General features: G+C 37.0%; 1 protein-coding gene across 1 annotated transcript in view; it reads left to right on the top strand.

Annotated features, from left to right (window-relative positions):
* The first annotated feature begins 1,286 nt into the window (after nucleotides 1–1,286).
* SLC38A10 (solute carrier family 38 member 10) overlaps nucleotides 1,287–24,497 on the top strand; it is a 75,909-nt gene continuing 52,698 nt past the window's right edge. Inside the window, exons 1-6 of the mRNA XM_044676494.1 lie at nucleotides 1,287–1,385; nucleotides 7,721–7,838; nucleotides 14,053–14,098; nucleotides 15,199–15,292; nucleotides 17,718–17,861; nucleotides 19,698–19,822. Coding sequence (XP_044532429.1) covers nucleotides 1,287–1,385; nucleotides 7,721–7,838; nucleotides 14,053–14,098; nucleotides 15,199–15,292; nucleotides 17,718–17,861; nucleotides 19,698–19,822 — 626 coding nt within the window. The remainder of the gene's footprint in view (nucleotides 1,386–7,720; nucleotides 7,839–14,052; nucleotides 14,099–15,198; nucleotides 15,293–17,717; nucleotides 17,862–19,697; nucleotides 19,823–24,497) is intronic.

The following is a 24,497-nucleotide window of genomic DNA, read 5'->3' on the forward strand; positions in this document are numbered from 1 at the left end:
AGTAGCTTGAGAGAGGGGGGCGGGGTATATTCTGGGTGAGAATGTACATCGGACAAACATATTTCAACTTGCATTATTAACATTTTCTTCATCATTTTAGACAATCAACTGGCAACTCGGCTTGAAGTCAAGAAGATTCATCCTTTTGAATTCAAGTCCGACATTAGACACTAAGTGTGTGACCCTGGACAAATCACTTAACTATGTTTGCCTGAATTTCTTCATCTGCCAAGTGAGCTGGAGAAGGAAATGGCAAACACTCTTTAGTATCTCTGCCATGAAAACCTCAAATGGGGTCAAAACAAAAACAGGCAATTAACAAAACAATCTCTGATTAGGAGCTAATTTCCGAAGAGTAAATGCTCATACTGAAAATCTGACAATAGACTTTCAAGACCCAGTACCAGATGGCTCCAGTTACTACAACTAACTGGAGATACCAAGTTCTGTACCGCCACGTGTAGCAGAGGGTCTCCAATGCCCCAGGATGAGAGCCCTTCCACTCCTGCGCCAGACCAAGCCGTGCCAGGCCCACCATTTCATTGGTTCACACAACTTCCCTAGCTCCCCCTCAGCCCTGCCCCTCTCCCTTCGCGCCTTCTTATTGGTCCACACAGCTTTCCCTCCAGTCCTTTCCCGCCTCTCTCCGCCCCCATTCCTCCCCTCCGGTCCTGTCTTTCGTCACTTCCTGGAAGGTAGCCGGGGAAGCCGGAAGTTTGTGGGCGAGGGATAGAGGGAGTCTGGGCTGAGGTGTCTTTGGCAAAGCTGTTGGCGAGTCTTCCGGGGCCGAGCGCTGGGGCTGCGGGCGGGGTCGACGCTTCCTCTGGAACGGGGAAGGGGGAAAACTACGGCTGCCAGGGCAGAAGGAAGGGGGGAAGGACATGAAGTCATCGCGGAGCCTGGAGTACTCGGGAGGCTGAAGCTGTATCCTCCCTCCTGCTCTTGTACCTTCTCTCATCCTCATTCCCCCACCCACCAATCTGGCCCCCTACACCCAGGGCCCCATTCCTTCCTCCTCTCCTCTCTCCCATTCCCACTGACTCCTTCCCTCCACCTGACCTTCTTGAGCTTTGACAGCACCCCTACCTGCGTTTGATCTAACTCATCCTGCCCAGTTACCCCATGGAGGGAGGCTGGTGGGAGAGCATCGCGTGACCCCTGACACCTTGCGCTAGTGAAGGTGCCACACTTTCCCTTCCCTTTCCTTGGCATCCTGAGTCCCCGACCGCTATTTACCCCAATCTGGAGCTAGAAGAGTGAGATCATTGACCCCGACTCCTAAAGCTATGGCCTCAGTGGCTGCGTCTAACTGGGGTCTGATCATGAACATTGTGAACAGCATTGTGGGGGTCAGTGTGCTCACCATGCCCTTCTGCTTTAAACAGGTGAGTCTGCCACCCTGTACCTGGCCCCTGACCCCGGGGCTACTTTAGACCTGTCGTAAAATGGGGGCGTCAGTGTTTTTAAGAGTTTCATTAATTTTTTTCGTGGTTGGTAGAAATTGGCTTGGAAAGAAGGTTAAACCTGTGGTTGACCTAGAACCTGTAACAGCTTTGTAAGCCTGCAGAAGTGTGCTTTTGCCCTCAGGCAAGAACAAACATCTTTCCTTTATGTATATTCCCTTGGCCTAATATTGGTAACAAGCTTTTTTTTTACTTGTGAACAAGAATTTTTTGTATACAATTTATTAAGTGAAACTAGACTTGTAGAATATGTAAAGTTGGAGGAAACTTCACAGGTGTTTTAGTCCAAACTGCACAGTCAACCAAGTTAGTGAAAAATGCATTTTTGACACTCAAATAGAAGAATATCAGGACATCTAATATGGAGTTCTAATATAATTAAATTCCTAATATAGTGAGCTCATTTTTATTTGATTTTCACTCCTGGGGAGACCTGTGGAGCCAAGCATTTGTCAAATTATTCCAGCTACCATTTCATCAAAAAAACAGGACTTGGTAACACCTGTTTTTAGCCTTCTACCTGGAAAGTTCAGAGGAAAGAGACTGATCTAGGCAATTGGTACTTTTTAAAACTTTGTAACTAAGGGCAATGATGATTAAAATATAAATATCTTCCAAAATAGAAAGTATCCATAAAAAGCAATTTTGACTTGGTTTGTTTCAAACTTCTGATTATATTCTTTCTATAGCCTATATATAAAAATCATGCCTGTCAGCCCAGTGATGGAGAGTACCCAAACAATGCTATTCAGTGATAATGTGGTTGTGTCTGAGATATAAATTTGACTTATCCTGTTGAAAATTTAAACTTTTCAGGAGAAGGAAAACTTAAAGATTTTCTATGAAAGACATTCTCACTTTGAATTTAACAGGAACATTTCATTAAAGTGACTTTTATTTCCAGATTTTCTGTAAATCACTGCCTATGGTATTTTCCCAGTCCACATAAAGGATAAATGTTCTCTCCACTTTAAGAAAAATCCTTATCCTGATTTCAGTTTCAGGTCTTGATGCTCACATTCATTATTATCAAACTGATAGAGGTCATTTTGAGGCATAGTTGTTCAGCTTTAGAAAAAGTTTCACCATGGGAGTGGTGCAGTTAAAGCAAAGGTAAAAGAATATAGGGGTTTCTCTTCTCCATGTCTGAAAGTTTGCTTTCCAAAGTTACCAATGATCTTAATTGCCATCTCTCTGATAATATTTTTAAACTTTTCTTTTCAACCATTCCATTGCATTTCTACACTCCTGACCACTCTTTCTTCCTGGATACTCTTTCGCCCTGGGCTTTCATGGTACAATTCTATCTTTTTCAGTCTCCTTTGCTGGTTTATTATCCAGAACATGCCCTCTTAATTGAGGGTGTTTCCCTAAACTTCTTGTTTATACTCTCTTGGTGACCTCATCAGATTCCAAGTATTTAATTACTATCATCTATATGCTGATGACTCACAGATTTATATATCTGGCTCTACTTTTGTCCTCTGAGCTTTCATCTCACATCACCTGTTGACTATTGGATGTTTTAAATTGGATGTCCCAGAGACCTCTCAAACTCAACATCACCAGAACTGAACTTGTTATTTTCCCCAGATCTCTAGAATTCCCAATTTTTGAAAAAGATACCAATAGTATTGTTTTTCAGTCATAGAGACAGCTTGTGGCACAGTGGATAGAGTACTGGGCTTGGAGGACCTGAGTTCAAATATAGCCCTCGGACACTATACTAGCTGTGGAACCCTGGGCAAATCACTTAATCACTGTTTGCCTCAGTTTCCTCAATTGTTAAAATGATAAATAATGTTAAATAATAGCATTAACCATTTATTGTGAAGATCAGATAGATCTGATTTATTTGTAAAAGTGCTTAGTTCAGTGGCCAACTCATAATAGGTGTTATATAAATGCTTATTTCCTTCCTCTTCCTTTGTCTTCCCTCTCTTACATGTTTGTAACCTTAGCATTTGTTTCTATTTATCCTCCTTACCCTTCCTCACCCCAAATACCAAATCTTGCCATTTCTACTCCTCAGTATCTCTCATTTCTGATTCCTCTTTACATACAACCACCCCATCATCTCTTGTCTTGATTACTGAAACAACCTCCAAATTGTGGTCTCCCTGGCCTAGATCTTTCTACACTTTAGTTCATCCAACATTCTTTAAATATATATATGATCCTGTCATTCTTGAATTCAACAAACTCCAATGGTTTCTTGTTGGTTCTAGAATCAAATAGAAATTCCATTTCCTATCTGTGTACCCTTGCATTGTACATAAACTATACCTGGAATGCATTTCCTCCTTACTTCTGACTCATAGAATTCCTGTCCTTTCAAACTTATTCAAACATTATCTTCTATATGAATCCTTTCCCTATCCTGTCAACTGCTAGTGCCCTCTTTAAACTACTTTGTTCTGAACTACTTTATATTTTTTGGTACTCTCTTTATATTTTATATATGTGTGTGTGTGTATATATACATATATACATACATACATACACATATCTTTGTTGTTTCCCATGTCTCCTGTTACAAGATAAGCTCCTTGTGAGTAGTGATTGTTTCATTCATTGTATTTGTATTCCCAGCACCTACTACAGTGTTTGGCACATGTTGATTATCCAGATCCTATCTGTTCAGGTCCTATCTCCAATCCTTTCTCCTTCACAGACAGCTCTAACCCACATTTATCCCTCCTATTCTGAACTCTTGGAGCACATATTCTGTACTTTATTAATAACCACACACATGTCATACATGCATGTATGTGCACTGGTATGTGTCATATACACACGTGTATATATTAGTTTATTGCTACCATGTATTATAATTTAATTGTATTTCATGTTATATCTCATCCTTGCAATTAGATTATAAGTTTCCAAAGAACAGGATAAGCTGTAGGAGAAAAGGATTTGTCTTATTTCCCTAAGTACTTCCAAATTTATTTTCATCTTTAGTACTCAATATCCATGTATATGGTAGACACGTAGAAAGCTTATTGAGTGAAAATCAAAAAATAATTTAAGAGAACAAAGCAGTTTTGTAGTTTTATACAAGTTTATCAAAAATTGAGTACCTCCTATAAGCAAAATATATAATATGAGAGATAATAGCTTCTATAAAACCTATATACATAAGAATGTAAAGATTGACAAATAAAATGGAGGAAGAGAATTGACATACTTCCGTATTTGTTTCTTAAATTTTGCTAATCATTGGAAAGACAGAAAATGAATGGAAAAATGGGCTTTTAAAATAATAAATTTTTTCTGTCCCAAAACATATTTGTATCTGGTTTAATAATAATGGCAGCTGGAACATAAGTAGCACTTTCAGCTTTTACAAATCAATCAGTCAACAAGTATTTATTAAGCATCACTCTGTGCCAGGTGTTATGCTTGGTTCTGGAAATATGAGTGAAATAATCCCTACTCTCAAGGATTTTACATTCTAACAAGGAGACAAGGACATACATAAGTATATTCAGAATAGCTATAAATAAAATAAATACAGGTAGTTAGTTAAGCAGGGTAATTTTGAAAGGAAGGCACTAGTAGTTTTCCTAGAGAAGGTAGTGTTGGAGCTGAAGGTAATGCTTGAAGAAAGAACAGAATCTCATGTGAGTATCCCAGCAACCCTGTGGTAAGATTCTATAAGCATTTTATTTCTCCAGAGGTTGATATACTGATTTGTAATCCTTTTTTACCTTTTTAGAGGCTTCCTACAGGAGCCTTCTAACAGGTCTTCTCATCTCTACTTCCTTCTATCTCCAATCTATCCTTTATACCACTGCCAGAATAATCTTTCTTATTCATGGATCTGGTTATATCTGTTAGGAAAAAAAAATCTTCCATATGCCCAATTGCCCATCTAGTAAGGTTCCAACAACTTTATTTGTCATTCAAATCATTTCATATATGATGCCACACTATTTTTCCAACCTGATCTCATTTCACTTTTCTCACACTGTGTCCCAGCCAGACTGGATTACCTCTTCTTGTGTCCTACATTGTTCCCTATACTTGGGATGGCCTCCTTCCCTCTCTTTGTCCACTTTTTGTTACCTTTGTGGTCTTGTGCAAATTACATAGCCTCTCTGGGCCTCAAGTTCCTTATCTGTGAAATGAGGTTGAACCAGATAATGATCTCAGATAACAACCCTAAATCTGTAGCCTCCCAGATCCCTCATAAAACCAAAAAACTTTAAAAAAAAACCTTAAAAAGTTTAAAAACTTTCAAGCAGTTAAATGTGGATAGAGTGCTTTCAAAAAATTCAAGACTTCACTTCATTTTTTTCATGCAGAATGACAGTGGATGGAATGCTTCTCCTAGAGTCAAGAAGATTTAAAATTCTGCTTCTGACAGTTTCTAGCTGTGTGACCATGGGTGTCTGACCAGTGACCTTGATCTTTTGGGGTTCCAGCTTCTTCTTCTGTACAGTAGGGGTGAAATATCTGTGGTTCTTACCTCAAGGGTTCTTGTATGAATCAAATGAGATAACATATTTAAGAGTGCTTTGAAAATTTCAAAGTACTGTGTGAATGCATTAGTCTTCCTCTCCTTCCCCAGTCTTCTCCCTCAGATTTTATATCATTTCATACTTCTCCAGTGTATTTTTAAATTTTTCTTTTATGTCTGACTTACTCCTCTATCAAACTATAAGCTCCAGGAGGGCTGGGAACTCATCTTATCTAAATTAGGTATCATTCCTAAAACCTTCCATTCTGTCTTTCATTAGGTCATCATAAATATTTGTTGAATGTGTTGATGAAAGACTACCAATTATATTAATTTTATTTAAAGTTAGAAGAACTTTGAAATCTTCTTTTGGAAAAAAAGGCAAAAGTTTTAAAAATTAATTAAAGATTTCCAATCTCAAAAAGGATGAACCTTTTCTGGTGACAGAGCTTCTAGAGTTAGTAACAAATTGGGCTTTTGGCTTGTTTAGCAAACATAAAGTAGGTAGTTTTTTACTTTGTCTAGGGGGAAAAGTAACTGAAGGCTATGCTGGCAGCTTGCTTGAGCTCTGGGGCTACATGATTACACATTGTTTTAGGTAACAGTTTTTATCTTCTTTCTGGAAGGATCCACTGACTATTACTACAAGTCCCAATGTGCACTGCAGCTTCATTCTCCCTCCTCTCTTAAAAACATTTCATTTTGGGATTTGTAGTCTCAACAGTTTGTGCCCCTGAAAGAACTGGAAGGACTGTTAGATACTGTCTCTTTCATTCTGTTCATTTCCCTCATAAATAAATAAATAGACACTTAGAAAGGTTGGCCAAGGTCACAGAGTGGTGAATTATACTTTCTCACTGTGAATGTAGTTTCCTTGTTATTCCTATGTACTTTTGCAGTAACACTAGTTGCATATAGCTTCTATGCTTTTATTTCAATGTATTTCAAGGTTATCTTTTAGCTGTTCTTCTTAAATATAGCCATTTCACCATGACTTCTGCAGCTAGATGAAATAATGTGAATGGAGGGGTCTGGGCCATTTTGGCAATGTTTGACTTATGTGTTGGAGATTTATGTTTCGTTTGAATCTCTTCCAGAATAATCCCTTAACATTAGTGTTAATGTTAGTAGTTAATATAACTTAACACAAAAAGTGACCTGATCATAAATAAATGTGCAAAGAACCAGAGAACTATTAGATTGATATATGATATATTGATATTGAGACAGTCCATTAGAATGATTCAAGGAGTTTGGGGGAGTGGGGGGGTGAATTAGGAAGGTGAAAGCCTGAATGAGTTTTCCTATGATAAATGACCTTGATTTGATGCTTCTTTCCAAAAGTCACAACAAATTAATTTGGGGATCAGTTCTTTTGGAAAGAGATTGGGTTTTTTTGCCTTTTTACCCTTAGTCCCTGACACATATTAGGAGTATAATAAATGCCTGTATGGGGCAGTTGGGTGGCGCAGTGGATAGTGTCAGGTCTGGAGTTGGGAAGATTTGGGTTCAAATTTGGCTTCAGACACTTCCTGGCTGTGTAACCCTGGACAAGTCGTTTAACCCCATTTGCCTATCTTCTATCTGAGAATTGAAAGTAAGGGCTTTAATAAATAAATAAATGCTTGTATGAGTAGGTAAGTGAAATTGAATTGATCTCGTATTTTTCCAATAGCTCTGAGCTAAAAATGTAGAAGAAATAAATATGTGTGTATGTGAAAAATCCAAGAAAATGTTTTATTTATCATTTTTATATGATATCTCTCTTTTTCTTTTCTGTTTCATCCTCTAGTGTGGAATTATTCTGGGAGCCCTACTGTTGATTTTCTGTTCCTGGATGACACACCAGTCCTGCATGTTCTTAGTGAAATCAGCCAGCCTTAGCAAACGCAGGACCTATGCAGGCTTAGGTGAGAATTTCAGCCCCTGAAATCAATCAGCAGTTATTTAAGTACAGTGTGCAAAGACTGTGAAACATAATTGTAAAGTACTAGAATCTGAAGACATAAATAATCCTTTAGACTTATTCTTAAAGCTCTTTCTATAGATATCAGTGCTTACACTTTTTAATACCCAGGGCACAGGTACTTGGAATTGGGAAAGCTTAGTTCAGACTCTACCTCACATTAGCTATATGATCCTGAGCAAGTCACTTACCCTTTCTTGTGCCTCATTTTGCTCTTCTGTTAAACAAGGAAGTTAGATTCAGTGACCTCAGAGGACCCTTATAGCTTGAAGTCCATGATCATCTGAACTATAATATTTAACAATTCTTACTGGTAAGAAGTTTTTAAGTAGTTTAAAATCTACTTGCTTTTCTTCTTTGTTTCTTTGAGGAGGTGATAAATTTCAGATATTTTATAACCCCAGTGGCTCTAACTTTTCCTGATATTCTTAGTTCCGTTTTTTCATCCCTTCAGTTCTTTTGTCTTGCTATTCTCTTTTACTCAAAAGAAACAAAACATTTTTTTCTTTTCTGCTTTTTGAAAGACATTTATTTTAGTTTGGAATATTTTATCACTTGTATGACTTAACTCTTCTGTTTAATCTTGTCTTCTTGCTTTTTCCTTCATTCTAGCATATGAAAACTTCTGTCTTTTCAAAAGCATAGGCTTAGAATTGTTTTGATTGCATTTCAGTTCAGTGTGGGTGTTGAAATATCAAAATACAGATTCTCAGGAGTTGACATTTTGGGTGTCTGGTGAAAGTTATTGGTCTCTAAATGAAAGCCACTAGTTTCTCCACCCAATATGTTTCTGAGGACATTAGCTTCTGCCAGCAGAGTGCCTGGCAGGGAGTGTTGACTTTCTGGATTGCAGCTATACAAGTACACATGGCAAAATGAGGAGAAGTTGAGAGGAAATAGTGTACAAAGTTCCAAGTAGCTGACAAAATAAAAACATCTGCAAGATCCATGTGTAAGTTTTTGGCAAATTTTGTCATTGTTCTTTTCCTTCTACTTTGTCTATTTGACATTGGCACCTTTATGTTAACATTTATTTATGACCCCCTTCTAAAATTCTCCAAGAAAAGTTTTATTCCCTTTTTTTTTTTTGATGAGGATGGATGTGTTAGATAAAGTAATAGAAATAACAATTACCCCTGACCAGATGAACTTGACCCTTGATACAAAGACACAAAGCCAAAATTCATGTTGAAACAGCTTCTCACTAGAAATAAAACAGGAGACATCTCTTCATTATTTGTGTTGCTACACTACACTTACAAATATCTCTCACCTTGTTCCTTTTGTAGAGATGTTTTATTGGTCTCAGGTACCATACTAATCCTCCCTCTCAATGTTATCTTGTAGATGTCATCGTTTTCTGTGGCTGATTGTTTTGAGGATGTTAGTATAAAGTAGTTTGGTTCTTGTCAAATGCAAAAGACATGAAGAAAATATTTTTTTTTGTTCAGTGACCATGCTATTGACAAATGGATACCCCCATTGCATTCATTGGCTGCCTGGGGCTTAGCATTTAGCTGCACAGTGTGACTTCTGCCTAAATGTACCTACTAGAAGTCAGAGAGAGAGAGAAAATCTTCAGAGTCTCAGGTTATGTCTAACAAAACATAACGATTTGATTAATCTGGGCTCTTAGAAAGTTTTATTAGGCCTTGTCTGATAATAGTATTAGCTGGCCTTTGTCTATTCCTTTATTTGCTGTTCCCACCTCTCATAAATGGAAAACTTCAATTTCTTTGAAAGAAGATGAGAATCTCCTCCCTAGTTTGTGAAACTCCAGTATATATGGATTAGTAATACTTCTAAGTTTCCTGGTCCTTTGGGAAATATTGGGTCATCTCTTTTTTCTTATATTCAGAGAAAAACAGAGACTCTTTGTTCTTCATCTTCTTGGAAGAGATGCCACCACAAGTTTATGTTACAGCAAGAATATAGACATGACTCAAAAGAAAGATTCTTGGTAGCCTCCTAATACATCCTAATACGTCAGTACTGTTGAGCAGCCAACCCTTATATACTTCTACACTAGTACATCTGCAGGAGATCCTGGCAATTTTATACATGAATCTGTGGGAGTAGTATTTGGCAGTTTGGAAAGCTATAATGCAATTTGAAAAGTTATTCTGAGATGTTAAATTGGAGTAGGTTTAATATAGCCTTGTATCTGGGTTCTAGAGATATATCAGCCTATAGACTTTACTATGTCACTCTCCTGAGGTTACCATTGTCACAGTGATGCAGCATTTGATTGGCAGTAAATTTTGCTACCCTAAAGCATATTGGTGCTTTTTCAATGTGTTGTTTTTTTAGGTCATCATACTTTACATTTTTATTAAAATTCTTACTTGCCCATCCTAACTTTATGTAGATTTTTGTTTCTTTTGTTTTTCCCAGAAATTGATCACACCCAGCCTTGTGAATGACCCAAATGAAATTGTTCTGAGTGCTAGAATCCCATGTCGTTCTGTAACTATGACCCAGAGCTTATTTGAGATGGGCTTTTGTCTTAAATGTCACACTTTTGGCAGCATCCTCAGCACCAGTATCCCCTCTATAGTGCTGCCACTTGATGACAAAAGAGAAAGGCTGGTCATCTATAAACATAGTTTAGTGATGCAACCATTCAGAACTTGTACACAGCATTTAATACATGTTATCATTATTGTATCACATAATAGGAATAGAAACTAGACTTGTAATTTCATTAATACAGGCAGCTCCCAAATAAGAAAACTTCCTCTGCCCTTGTAGCTCAGCCCCCTATGATCACCCTTCTCTTAGAGAGTCACCTGGAAGACTGAGTAGTCCAGTCACTTTCACAGGGTCATATGGGGATTTGAGTCTCAGGGCCTTCCAGGTGGAGTCTATCCATAATGCCATGCTGCCTCTCATATTTCATAGTAATCAGGCAAAAGTAGTCAGGTGATTAACTTTCACCTAATGAAATGAGATAGAACCCTGGATTGGTCAGAAGATTGGGGTTTGAGTTGGTCAAGTCATATCAAGTCAGTTTTCTTATTTCTAAATTAGGGACAATGGTATTTTTCATTGCAAAGAGGAACCTTGCCTGGATATGTTAACTGGAAGCTAAACATTCACCTTACGGAATGTATTTGATACCAAAGGATATGTCTCAATTATTCTGAGATGCTAGAAAATTTTATTAGGTCTCACAGAGTTGGCCTGCTAGGGAGGTTGGAACAATTTGATTACCTTAGTCCTTTGTAATTTATAAAGTGCCATATAGATGTGAACTATTATTTTCTAGTATTTTTAATTAACATAAAATTTCCATTTCCATAGCACTTTAAGGTTTGAAAAGAATTTTTTGTATCATCTGCTTTGATTTTCCCTTCAACTCTGTGAAGTAGGTGTTATTATCATCTTCATTTTACAGATGAGAAAATTGAGGCAGAGAGATTTTATGGCTTATCCACCTAACCTCACACAGCTGGTCAGCATCAGCTGTGGGATTTGAATTCAGATCTTCTTGACTTCAAATTAAGCATTCTATCATGCTGCTTCTGTTGATAGTTTTCAGATGCAATTCAATCTTTTCTCATACTCATTGATGTTCCCATAAATTAAGAAAGAGAAAAGACCTAGATCCAACTTTCTAACGGTCAGGGTTTCTACCTTTTTCCTCCTTTTCTTCCTTCTAATGGTTTAGGTTTGAGGCTTCTTTCACTCTCTTAGGGCAATTGTCTCCTTGGGAGGTCATAGTCTTTGGAGTTCCCTATCTCTTATCTACCATGTTACAAAGGTACTGGCAAAAGCCAGTAAAAACTCTGCCTAAAGTGGCTTTGTAGAATGGATGATTTGTTGGAGTGAATGGGACAGCCCTATAATCTTGCTATGGCCATCAGAGGGAAAATTGGGGAGATATAGCAGGCATGGGAAGAATAGGTTCCCATCTGGGAGTTTGGAGACTAGGCTTTTAAGAACAATAGGCCTGGAAGCAGTGAGATAACTAGCAGCCCTCCAGACATTTTCCCTTATCCTCTTCCTCCCCCCTCTTCTTAAAGACTTGTTTACTTTTAGAATCAACATTGAAAGTTAATTGGTATGATTTTAAGGTATAGTTCCCCTGTCCTCCAAAATATATCTGTACCTGCTTGCTTTGGAGATATAACACATGGAAACTTAATCAGTATTATAAATGATTGATTATTTTTATAGGCAGGTAAAGTAAGAGTAAGTAGAGTATTAGGTGACTGAAGGGGTGAGAGGTAGGATCAGAGAATCACTATCACTGAGATAGATAAAAGGGCATGGAAAAGGGAAGTTGAGGAAACCTGAGACAAATTTCTTTAACTTCACAATTTTGTCCAGGATTGGTCCTATTTCCCTTCAGCTATTTGACAGTGTTAGGGTACCAATATAATCATTTAATGAGAAGAAAGTAACACCTACTGACTCCTGGAAGACTTCCTGGAAAAAAACACTTTTTGAATTTTCTTATTCTTCTCCCATGCAAACAATATTCCTGACCTTTCTTAGCCAGGGGCAACTTTAGTGACTGGATTGAACTGCAAAATTTCATCATGGGAACTGCTGTCCTGTACCCTGGAAAAGAAAAAAAAAATGTCCAGGGCCTTGAGAACATGTTTTGGTGCAGTGGAGTTTGTATTCAGAAAAATTGCTGATTTTTTTCATTCCAATTGTGAGTTTAACAACTTAACACTGTTTTTCCTTTTGACAGTAAATTGAGCATGGGTGTCTGCTATCTAATAGTAGATCTTAGATTTTGTATATATAAATAAAACGTACCTTGGTTGACATTAGCATAATAATTCATTGTATTTAGACTTCTGCTTGATATACAAAAGCTTTACCAGTGAGTTCAAAGGTGGTAAACACTTCTGGAAAATATTTTCTTTAACATATGTCTGAAAAAGTATTTTTCTTTTTTACAAGACCTAAGCAAAAACCTTTGCTCAATCTTGGCCTTTTCTCTCTTTTAGCTAACACCTTACAAACCAGATACCAAATGTCTTATTTTCTAAATAGTTACTCAAAAGAAAAGAGGACTGTTTTCCAGCCATTTCACAGGAAATAAGCTTGTAAATTTCCTGCTTTATTTTCAAGGGGCCTGCCCTTTGTGGTAAGGGAGGAAAAAGAAGATCAGGAAATCAGAGCAGCTGATTGAGGTAGTTGCTGCTGCTTCCTTTCCTTTCCATTCACAAACATTCTTCTTTTGGTCTCTTCCTCAGAGACCTTGACTTTTCCCTCTTTTAAAGACTGATCATCAAGGAACACTGGGGTTGTAATAGAGCTGGTAAGGTCATGGGAGAAACTTGCTGAAGTGAACAATTTTAAATTTCTCAGCTACTTGAACACATACAATCATCAGGAAGGCAAGCCAAGCTCTTTTTTAAACCATGTGATTTGTACTAAGGTAAATGACAGAATTGATGCTGGAATGATGTATGTTAATAAAACACACAGAAATGGAATGTGTTGCCTACTTCTTCAGGAATCTATCTTTAAAAATAACACATGAGCTTTCTGGGTCTTTTCCCTTCCCTAAATGAAGCAATGAAAAGGATACTCTTCATTTTCTGCTACAAACTGACCAAAGGATTAAAAATAAAAGCATTGGAATAAAAATTCCTTTTGGTGTGGGCTATGAAAGCTGGGGATTCTGGTGATGGGGCCGAACATTCTAGGCACCATCTCAGTTCTACTGAACAACATCAGGTGGTTCAGTTATAACAGGCTACAAAGGAAAAAAAGAAATCTGATTGAAATTTTGCACTGCAGTGCCTTTTTTTTTTTGGCCACACAGCATCTATACATGCATATTTCCTATTCCAAGCAGACTTTCTTTTAATGGTTGCCATGTGTAGGAAACTGCTACTTTGCGATGACTTTTTTTTTTTAAGAGTGAAAAAAGAACCAGCCTTGTGTCTATCCCTTGCTTTGTTCTTTTTTTTTTTTTTTTTAATGTGGTTTTGATTTGTGGGTGGTATGTCCAAAAAAAGAAGCAAAAAAAAAAAAAAAAAAAAAAAAGCCCCAAGCCCTCAGATACCCAGAAATCTCAAACTAGTAGAATTCTGTCAGACTGCAAATTACCCTATGTTTTATCAATAACTTCATACATGTGGATTTATCTAAATATTTCACTTACAATGATTTCTCTCTTTTTGTGATCTAAGCATTTCATGCCTATGGAAAAGCAGGAAAAATGCTGGTGGAGACCAGGTAACCTGGGTACTTTGTTTATTGATTCTTTGTATCAGTGGGTCTCCCTTCCCTTAAAAAATAGACTGAGAAATTGTTACAGAATAAATATTTTTGGTTTGTGGAATTTGTACCAAGTTTTTATAAAACATCTCCAAAAATTTACTACCTAGGAAATAGGTGAAAGTTAAGCATATATTCTTTTTTTTTTTTTTTTAATTTTAAACCCTTAACTTCTGTGTATTGACTTATAGGTGAAAGATTGGTAAGGGTAGGCAATGGGGGTCAAGTGACTTGCCCAGGGTCACACAGCTGGGAAGTGTCTGAGGCCAGATTTGAACCTAGGACCTCCTGTCTCTAGGCCTGGCTCTCAATCCACTGAGCTACCCAGCTTCCCCTTAAGCATATATTCTTAAAATGCTTAGCATCAAAGTTTGAAAGCATTTGTTTTAGATAAAAATGGGGGGAAAAAAAGGAAAAGTTTCTTAATGCTACAATATGGAACTTCCTCATCTAGAGTTAACCATGGAATGCTGTTCTCTAAAAAGTAAATTATCAAATGTGTGACTACTTAAAGGAGGCGTAAATAGAAAAGACTATGTTTTTCTTTTGTTCCTTTGGAATATAATTTTTGCCAGATGGTAAAATTTCTGGGGGAAAAAATGCACTCAGGATTCTTAATTAGGAAATTGCAAATTATAGAGAGCAGCCCTTTTGAAAAGTAGTCGATTGTTCTTTTAACTTGTCTGACATTGCAGTGCATTTTTATAGTTTTTTACCTGAAAGAACTTTTAGAGCCTCCTGCTGAGAGAAAAATATAATACTACATAAAGAAAAGTTTAGTGTTATTCAATATTCAGTCTTAGAATGGTGAACCATACAAAGCATATCCACATCCTGTAAACTGTTGGACTTTCTAAATTGCATCTTTCATTAAATCTAAGCTTTGAATAAAGTCACATGTCAGTAGTACTATGTGTGTAGGGTTCACAGTACACCATTCTTTCATAGAAATCTGAGCTATATCTGATTTTCTGCTAGGGTGATATGGCTTTGATTGTGTTGAGACAATGGAATCTTTTAAAAACATAATTTAAAACCCTTCATTTCTGTCTTTATAGTATGATTGGGCTGATGTTGGGAACCTGCATTGCCTTCTATGTTGTCATTGGTGATTTGGGGTCAAACTTCTTTGCTCGGTTGCTTGGATTTGAGGTAATTTATTTTCAGATGTTCCAATTTACTTGAATTCAAACTCATTCAGATTGCAGTTTATTTAATCCATATTGGGATATTTATGTCTAATAGAAATAGGATTACAATGCTTGCAACTATATGTAGGGTCTTTAATATGAACTACTGCTGATGTGACTATGGATGAATTAATTCATTTATTAATCACTCAGTTTCCTTCACTGTAAAATCGGTACTTCATCCCTGTTCAGCTGTTAGGTCAATTTGAAGATCTGATTTGCTCTGTGGTCGAAGTGATTTAAAAAACTGCTGACCTATAGTGTGCTTTAAGTATTAACTTAACAATTCACTTCTGGTTCCTTTTATTTCTTGAAAGTCAACTACCAAGTGATCTGCCAGTACTTTGACTCCATAAAAATGAAGAAACTGATAAAAGAAAGAGCTTAAATCAGATGTTGATCATATGAAACCATATTAAATATAATTAAAAATACACTAAAATGTAGATAACATATTTTAAACTAAGTTAATATGCAGCTTGCAAGTATCCATATGTATGTATTAGTGACCCCTATTTCTTTGACACTACTGTCTTGCATGGGGGGAAGTAATTACTAAAACTCACAGAAAATGCTGAATTTATATACTTTAAGAGAAACTTGTGGTATACCTCTCTTGTTAAGGATGACTCCTATTCTTAAATTTTTATTATGGCTTCCCACCATCTGAAAACATTTTTATCTCACTGAAAATCTAGAGCAGGTTAATTTTTACCTACAAAACATTCACTGCCTATCATTCATCTATTTCATCCTTGACTCCTCATTCTCTTCTTTTTCCACATCTCCAGTCAGTTGCTAAATGTTCTTTCTCCTACCATAGTATCTCTCAAATCCATCTCCTTCTTTCTACTCACATGACCACAGCCCTAGTTCAGGCCTTTGTCACCTCTCTACTGAACTACTGTAAGAATTTCTCAATTGGTCTGTCTTCCATAAGTCTCGCCCCTCTGCAATATATTTTCCCACACAGCTGACAGTGATTTTCCTAAAGTGCATATCTGATAATGTCACTTCCCTACTCAACAAAAGTCTAGTGGCTCCCTATTGCCTCAAGGATCAAATATAAACTGCTTGTTTAGCTTTTAAAGCACTTTACAACCTGACCCTAACCTGCCTTTTGAACCTGATTAGACATTATTCCCCCCCTATTCTCCAAACTTTCTTTCTTGCTGTTTTACACATATTACATCTCATTTTCTCACCTTTGTATTAACTGTTTCCCATGTCTGGAATGCATTTCTACTATCTTTACCTTGCTTCCTTAAAAATTCTGCTTGTGACACTTTCTACACAAAGCTTTTCCTGATTCTACCCCCTCCCCCAGCTGCTACAGCCTCTCCTTCAATTTTGCCTTCTACTTATTTTACATATAATTTGTATATACTTATTTATGCATACATTGCTTCCTCCAATAGAATGTGAACTACCTCAGGGCAGGGACTATTTCGTTTTTGTCTTTGTATCTGCAGTACTTAACATAGTATCTGGGACATAGTAGGCTTTTAATCAATGATTGTCAATTGATTGCTAAAGTTTTCGTAGTTCTTTGGGAATTAGAAAAGAGGAAATTATAGGCAGTCACAATTTTCTCTTACTTTCTACTACATATCCTTATTACACAAAAGAAAATGTTTATAAGACAATACATGATCCCATTTCCCTAATTTTGCCATAAACTTTTGTTTGAAAACTACATTGGAATAATCAGGTTTTCTGTCTGAGTCATGTGATTCCTTCTCCTGCCACTATACCATAAATCTAGGAGTAAATATGCAGATATTTGGGATTGAAAAAAGACATTTTAGAGGATCTTGATGAAGTTCATATCTGTGCCATCTTGATGCTATTAAGCTCTAATTGCCTGGCATATAGTAGGTGCTTAATACATGCTTACTGATTGATTAAGGCATTGTGAAGTTAGGAAAATGTATTCTGATTTAAGTATTTCTAAGCACTTGAGACTTTTGCTATAATAAATAACAATCTTGAGGTTTTTGATTAATTATCGAGATCAAAATTTCAAGATTTCCATCTTTTCTCAACAATGGTAGCTTTAATGTGCTAAAAAAAAATCTTCAAATATTCTCAATTTTTATTAAATTTAATTTTCCTCCTCCCATTATCAAGTTTCTGCTTTTAGTGAGTGCCCTTGGCAGTCACTCCATAGAGCAACAGTGGCACCCAGTGACAAGATAGGTTCATCACAGAAATAGCCTTCCCTCTATGCTATTAAGTGATAGTGAGAAAATTGGCTTTTTGCTTTGGGCCATTTCTTTTAACCTCCTTTATTATGTCTTCTGGTATGCTAGATTTCTTTGGTTTATGAAGACCTCTTGAATTCTGAGTTGATGAAATCAACATTTCCATTTTCCGTGTATTCTCAGGTAACTGGAAGCTTCCGGATATTCTTACTTTTTGTTGTCTCCTTGTGCATTGTCCTTCCATTGAGCCTCCAGAGGAACATGATGGCTTCCATACAGTCGTTTAGTGCCATGGCTCTCATCTTCTACACAGTGTTTATGTTTGTGGTGAGTATTTGTGATTTTTTCAATTTTTCCAAATAAACTATTGTCTTCAAATTAATTGACTCTATAAGAATGCCATAGTGATTGCTCTGGATTTTGGCTAGACAATAATACTCACTATATCATAGCATATTGTTGTCAGGTAAGAGGAATGGATCATTTCCAGGCATGTTCTTACCACCATCTACCTACTATGTAGGACCTTTCTGAAATTAAGAGTAAAAATATTATGATATGTTGTGCCTCTCCTATCTTTTCATAGTTGGAGAACATTGAGGGCTTCTCTGAGAGCACTTTGTTGTGTGCTTATTGGTAAAAATTAGTGTGACCAGTTTGGAATGGAGCAACAGAGGAAAAAGTCATCAATGATTTTGGTGTGCCCATAGGACTACTTTGATTTGATTACATTTTAATTTATACTTTGGGCACGAGGATTTACTTTGTATTGTGATTGCCAGTCATCTGCCACTCAAATGTTAAAGGCTTAACACTTAGAAAGCCATAGGTTGTTTTGGAGCAGGGGTTCTTAACTTGTGGTCCCTTGACTCCCCAGGAGTCTGTGGACCTCTTCGGATTTCAGGGAGTCCTTAAATTTAGGTGGAAAAAAAATTACATCTTTATTTCAATATAGTTGGAGACTCATTTATAATCCTGTAAATTTTATTTTATGCATTTACAAATATTATTCTGAGAACTGCTAAAGAGCCCATGACCCAAAAAGGTTAGGAATCCCTAGGATATGTGAGAGTTTCAAAGAACACCATTTTCTGGATGTCATAGGTGTTCTGGTAGCATCAGGGTGAATCAAGGCTAAATGTCTTAAAGCAGAATCCACCTGTCAATATACCACTTTGACTTCTTCCTTTTATATAAAACACTCAGTAAATACTCTTACATGGTAAGCAAAACCTGAGGATTGGGCCAGACCTCTTAACTTGGTTTACCTCACTCAATCCCTAGAGGTGGTCTGTGAGTGCAAGGTGTAACCTCTAGATCACAGAGTAGCATTTGCCATATTAAATATTGAAACTTACCTGAAAAAATTAGGGAGTGGTACTTTGTAAGTGGGTAGAGCTCCTCAAGGTTTCTTCTTTACATCAGTTTTTCCCTCACTATATATAACCTTTTTGAATATTTATGACATAAGAATGGTGGTTTTTTTCACTGATAGGAAAAAAGCCCAGTCCCTAACTCAGCTATTTGACACACCAGTGGTAGTAACCCTGTATGTCATTTTTCCAATTACCATCTTGACTTTAGATAGCCTTGTCTTTGGTGAATTTTCATCTTTTTAAATGTTACTTGGTTGTCCAAGGTACATTTTTGACATGTGTGGGATTATTTAAGAGCCTGCCAATATTTGGGAGCACCTTCTGCCACCCACAAGTAAAAGATTGGGCACAGATCCTGCCTCTAACTGCTTTAAGTGACCCCTTATGTGGACAGCTGCTTGGATGAATCAAGGAAAACTGAGCAGCTGAGCACAATTCTCAGGAAGCATTCTAATGTTGTGGTAAAGATATATGTTAACAGTTTGTGGTGGCATTAAACTAGTAAAAATGCATCCCACTTTCCAGAAGGCCATTGCTACCTGTTTGGTAATAATAAGAGAACCTGTAGAAATATTTTTATACTGGGTCAAGCAAAGATGCAAGAGGAAATCTAAAATGTGAAATTCTGTGAGAAAACTAGACTACATTAAATGCTTGCACCGGACTGAGAGCTACTGCATTCTTCTGCCTCTATCACAGCATTAGCAATATTAGCATCCTGTCATTAATTCACTGAGGGATTTGATATGTTTCAGTCTTAATGCTTCTTACTTTTCTTTGGCTGCAGATAGTACTGTCTTCTCTCAAACATGGCCTTTTTGGTGGGCAGTGGCTGGAGCTGGTTAGTTACACCCGTTGGGAGGGCATTTTTCGTTGCATTCCTATCTTTGGCATGTCTTTTGCCTGCCAGTCGTAAGTACTTCCTATTCTCTGATTTTCATAGTAATAATGTGAAATGTATTTTGTAATGATAAAGGATCATAATTTACTGTGTTGAATAGGAATCATCCTTTTTTCCTCTTTTTAATCATGTGTTACAAGCTACTGAAGAGTAATGTCTTATTTGGTTAATGATCCTTTCCCCACTGCTCTAAGTTGAGGGAGTTATATTTCAATCATGAGCTAAATTGAAACATGTTTTTAGAATAACTAGTAAGATTGCCTAGTTTGCCAGACTTTCAACAAAAAAAGAGAGTTGGCAGTATGGATTTTAGCAACAACCAAAAACCATCTGAATAGGCAGCTTTCCTAATCTTTTGCCAGAATTTAGCTGTTTGGGAATATTTAAAAAGAAATTGCACAAAACATTGACTTCAGATTGTTGCTGATATGCTTACAGAGATCCACATTGTGTGTGCGTGTGTGTGTGTGTGTGTGTGAGATCCACATTGTGTGTGCATGTGTGTGTGTGTGTGTGAGTGTGCTGTGTGTGTGTATTTTCTTTTTGGCACATGGCTCTTTGTAAATGCAGATCAGGTTATTTCCATAATTCCAGCAGCATTACCTTCTCTACCAAAATGACAGGAGCAAGTGATTCATGCTCTGTTGGAATAGTAACTGGCTCAAAATAGAGGCGTAAATCCAAATGTGGACAGGGAAAAGACCATCAGCGTTAGGGAGGCTGGCAGAACTGGGCTTCCCCCCTCCTGTAGTTTTAGTGAACATGTATTGTGCCAATCGTAAACTAATGTGACAGATAAAATTTGTTCATGCTGCTGTGTTTACACCCATATGCGAGATCCAAATCATTTCCCACTTATCGTCTCTCTCTTGGCAGCTCAGTTTCTACCAGAACATGCTCCAGTCTTGCTGTTTAATGTCTCCATTATAATTGGTGACAGAAGTTATATTCTTTTACAGCTTACCTAGTTACCAGTTGTCCTGTATTTTTTAAAAATGCCCATTGCTCACTTGTGGTGGCCACGTAGTTACTAGCACACATTTGTTGGACTTGGAAACTTGAGTAAAATTATATGGTCTGGAATAGTATGTGCACATGTCTCTATAAATATAGATTCTGCTAAACCAGTTAAGTAGCAATCTAAACCTAAAGATAAAAACCTATGTTTTCTCTGAATGTAAGAATAAAACATTCTCTGGGTACTTACTTTGTTTTTCTCAGACTTGGTGCATTCAATTTTGTTGACCTTTTAATTCTTTTCTTAAAAAATATATATTTGACACATGTAGAAACATAATATGATTACTTTCCAGTGGTGCATACGTATGTGTGTGTATATTTATATACACACACGTATAGTTATGTATGTGTTCATATATATAATATCTATCAATGAAAAGCAAGATTGTGCTTTTTATATTTGTTGGGAATGATCAGGTGATTCAACTTGGGGTCATTTGTGTCTTCATAGCCCTTTGTGATTTATTTGTTCATTATTAGACTTAGAATACTATGCCTTCATATTCTCTACTGTTGCCTGCTCCTTTTGCTCTTATTTCCTAAGATATTAAATACTTGGTTATTTGAAAAAATAGTTTAGATGTTGATATTTTATTGATATATATTGATAGTTTATATAGCTAAGCTTCAAAACAAATATGTAAGCCTGATGCTCTGACCATAGAAAAAGTAGGCCCTTAGGAATAATTTAACTTTCATGCTATAAGTTCATCTTTGTTTCAGATTATGGCCTCTGGGGAAATGGTGTCTTGGCCATTTCTCCTCTGGCTTCTTTATTTATTCATTCATTTATTTCTTTGTTTATTTTAAACCCTTACCTTCCATCTTAGAATCAATATTGGGTATTGGTTCTAAGACAGAAGAGTGTTAAGGGCTAGGCAATGGGGGTTAAGTGACTTGCCCGGGGTCACACAACTAGGAAGTGTCTGAGACCAGATTTGAACCCAGGACCTCCTGTCTCTGGGCCTGACTCTCAATCCACTGAACCACCCAGCTGCCCCACCTCTGGCTTCTTTAACCTAGAGCAGTGGAGTGTATGTTGTATTCAGAGTCAGAGGACCTGAGTTCAAACTCCAGCTCTGTCTCTTGGGGCTGTTTGGTTTTGAGTAAATAAATTTCTTATTCTCTGAATTTCACTTTAGAAGATATGGCCAAATAGTCCCTTCTAGCTCTTAGTCTAGGATTCTATGAACTTTTCTGCTGTGTATATTTATATTGTCTTTTTTATATATAGGTGGTTAAGGGAGAGGCCTTTAGTAGTGGTCAAGCCTCTAAGCACTAGGGTTTCCTTCCTCTTTTGACATATCTTACTGAGAGGTGCACCTATTAGTATTATCTTGATTTTCTCTGACTGATGATCTGTCTGCATGTTGGAATAGATATTTTTGCACACTCTCTCCTCACAACAAAGAAACTGTGTTGGGAAGAAGTATAGGCAAACAGAATTAGTATATCCATTCCTGATTTTAAAGAAAGGAAATGAAGCTTTTGTGCTTGTTTTCCTTAGCATAACCCAACCCCACACAGGACTGATAAAATGACACCTGAAGAATTTTGAGTCTAGAATAGAATTATTGTAAGGGGTGTCTGACTCCCATTCTGACAGCTACAAAAAATTATTGGCCTTTTCATTAAATGACTAATAAGTAAGCAAAATTAGGTTTTAAAACTGAATAAAAATGACATGCTTTGTATATATGTATATTACTTGTACATTACTATTTTTCAAAATTTCCAGAGTACAGAGCCAGCCCCAGAATTAGAAAAACTTAGGTTAAAGCTCTACCTCAGAGGATGACAGAGTGGAAAGCCATATATATGCTCATCTCCCAGTTTTATCTCAACAGTGATCTAGAAAGTGCGCCAGATTGAATATAAGCAAGAAATCCAAAGAGTACTATCACTTAACTCTGTTATCCAGCTCAGAACTACACCAAAAGATAGCCAGAAGCTGCTGACATTGGAAGAAGGATTTTGCCAGAGAAACTAGTGTGAGCCTAGGTAAATAGACCAGAAGCCTGTGGCAATGCTTTTATTGGGGAAAATCCAGATCGGACAGAAGGCCACTTGGTGCCCTGGTTGGGGGAGCCCCAGGTGAGATAGAAGACTGTAGCAGTATTTGAGCAGAGATAGCCAACACAGATCTCTACTGGGCCTATTGAAGCCTGCCAGTGCTCTGATTCTCTGAGTACAGAAATACCAAGGGAAGAAAAAGCCAGCAGCAGGAACTTGAGAAAGCTAGGCTTGATCATCTCATCTAAGAGTACAAGAAGGATTGGAGCCTGAGCCTGGTACTGAGTCTCAAATTAGAAACTGAGGCTGGAGATAGGAATAAATGGAAGATAATGAACATTATGATAGAATATTATGGATCATAAATTGCCCAAGAGGAAGAGTAACTTCACTAAAACTACAAATAGAGCCTCTGAGGGAAAAAAACTGCAAATAGAAATTCTGAGGGGTGGGGGCGAACTTCAGCACAAGACTTAGAGGAATTCCTGGAAGAAACAAGATTTTAAAAGATGGAATTATAAGTGAAATAAGAGTTCTGGAGGAAATAATTAGAGGATCTGTAGCTTAGAACAGAGGGTGAAAAGATTTACCCATGTTAACAGACAGATACCTTGAAAAATTACAATAATAACTCAGTGTTCTCATGAACATTAAGAAGTACTTAGAATCAAAAAAGATTAGAAAAAACAGATGGAAATATAAGCTATCTGCTATCAAAAACAATCTGGAAAACAAGTTATGCAGAGACTATTTAAGAATCTTTGGTTACCTTGAAAAATCATCACCCAAAAATGTCAGGATACCATCTTTCAAGAAATTTTAAATGAAAATTACCCAGCTTTCTCAGCACCAGAGGTCAAAGTAAATATAGACTCCATGGATAACTTCCTGAAAGAAACCCTCAAATGAAAATTCCCAAAAATGTCATAGCTAAAATCAAGAGCTTCCAGGTCAAAGAAAAAACATAGCCTGAAATGATTTCAAGGACCAAGGATCCAGTCTAGATCATACAAAACTTGTAGCAACTACTTATAAAAGAGTATTCCAAAAGGCAAAAAAATATGACTTATCCAGTGAGACTGAGTTCAGTCCTACAAGAGGAATAATGAATCTTTAAGGGAACAGAATACTTTCAGGCATTCCTGATGAAAAGACCAAATCTGAGTAGAAATTCTGGAATTCATCCACAGAAGTCAGGAGAAATCTAGAAAGGTGAATATATATGAGCAGTTTCAAGAGTCTAAAATATGATAAAGAGATTTCATTGTAATAGAGAAGAGACAAGTGTCCCTTCAGAGTCCTAATGACTTCAAAGCTCACATAGGGAATTAAATAAGATAAACAGGGGTTGAGAATGGTTTTGTTTTGATGATTTTAAGAGAGGTAAAAGAATATACCAGAGAAGAAATGAGGAAGAAGGAGGCACTTGGGATTTTTATTCATCAGAGAAAGTATTAAAAATTGGCAAAAGGGGATAGAGCAAGCACTTTCATTTGAATTGGAAGGAGAGTTGAACATATAGATGTTAAACAGAGTTCGGTGTAACAACAAGAAAACAGTTCAAGATGGAGAAAGAGGAGGGAAAGGTTCAAGAAAAAGGGTAGAATGAGAGAGAGAGAGAGAGAGAGAGAGAGAGAGAGAGAGAGAGAGAGA

The sequence above is a fragment of the Gracilinanus agilis genome, chromosome 4 (assembly GCF_016433145.1).
Source record: "Gracilinanus agilis isolate LMUSP501 chromosome 4, AgileGrace, whole genome shotgun sequence".
Lineage (NCBI taxonomy): Eukaryota > Metazoa > Chordata > Mammalia > Didelphimorphia > Didelphidae > Gracilinanus > Gracilinanus agilis.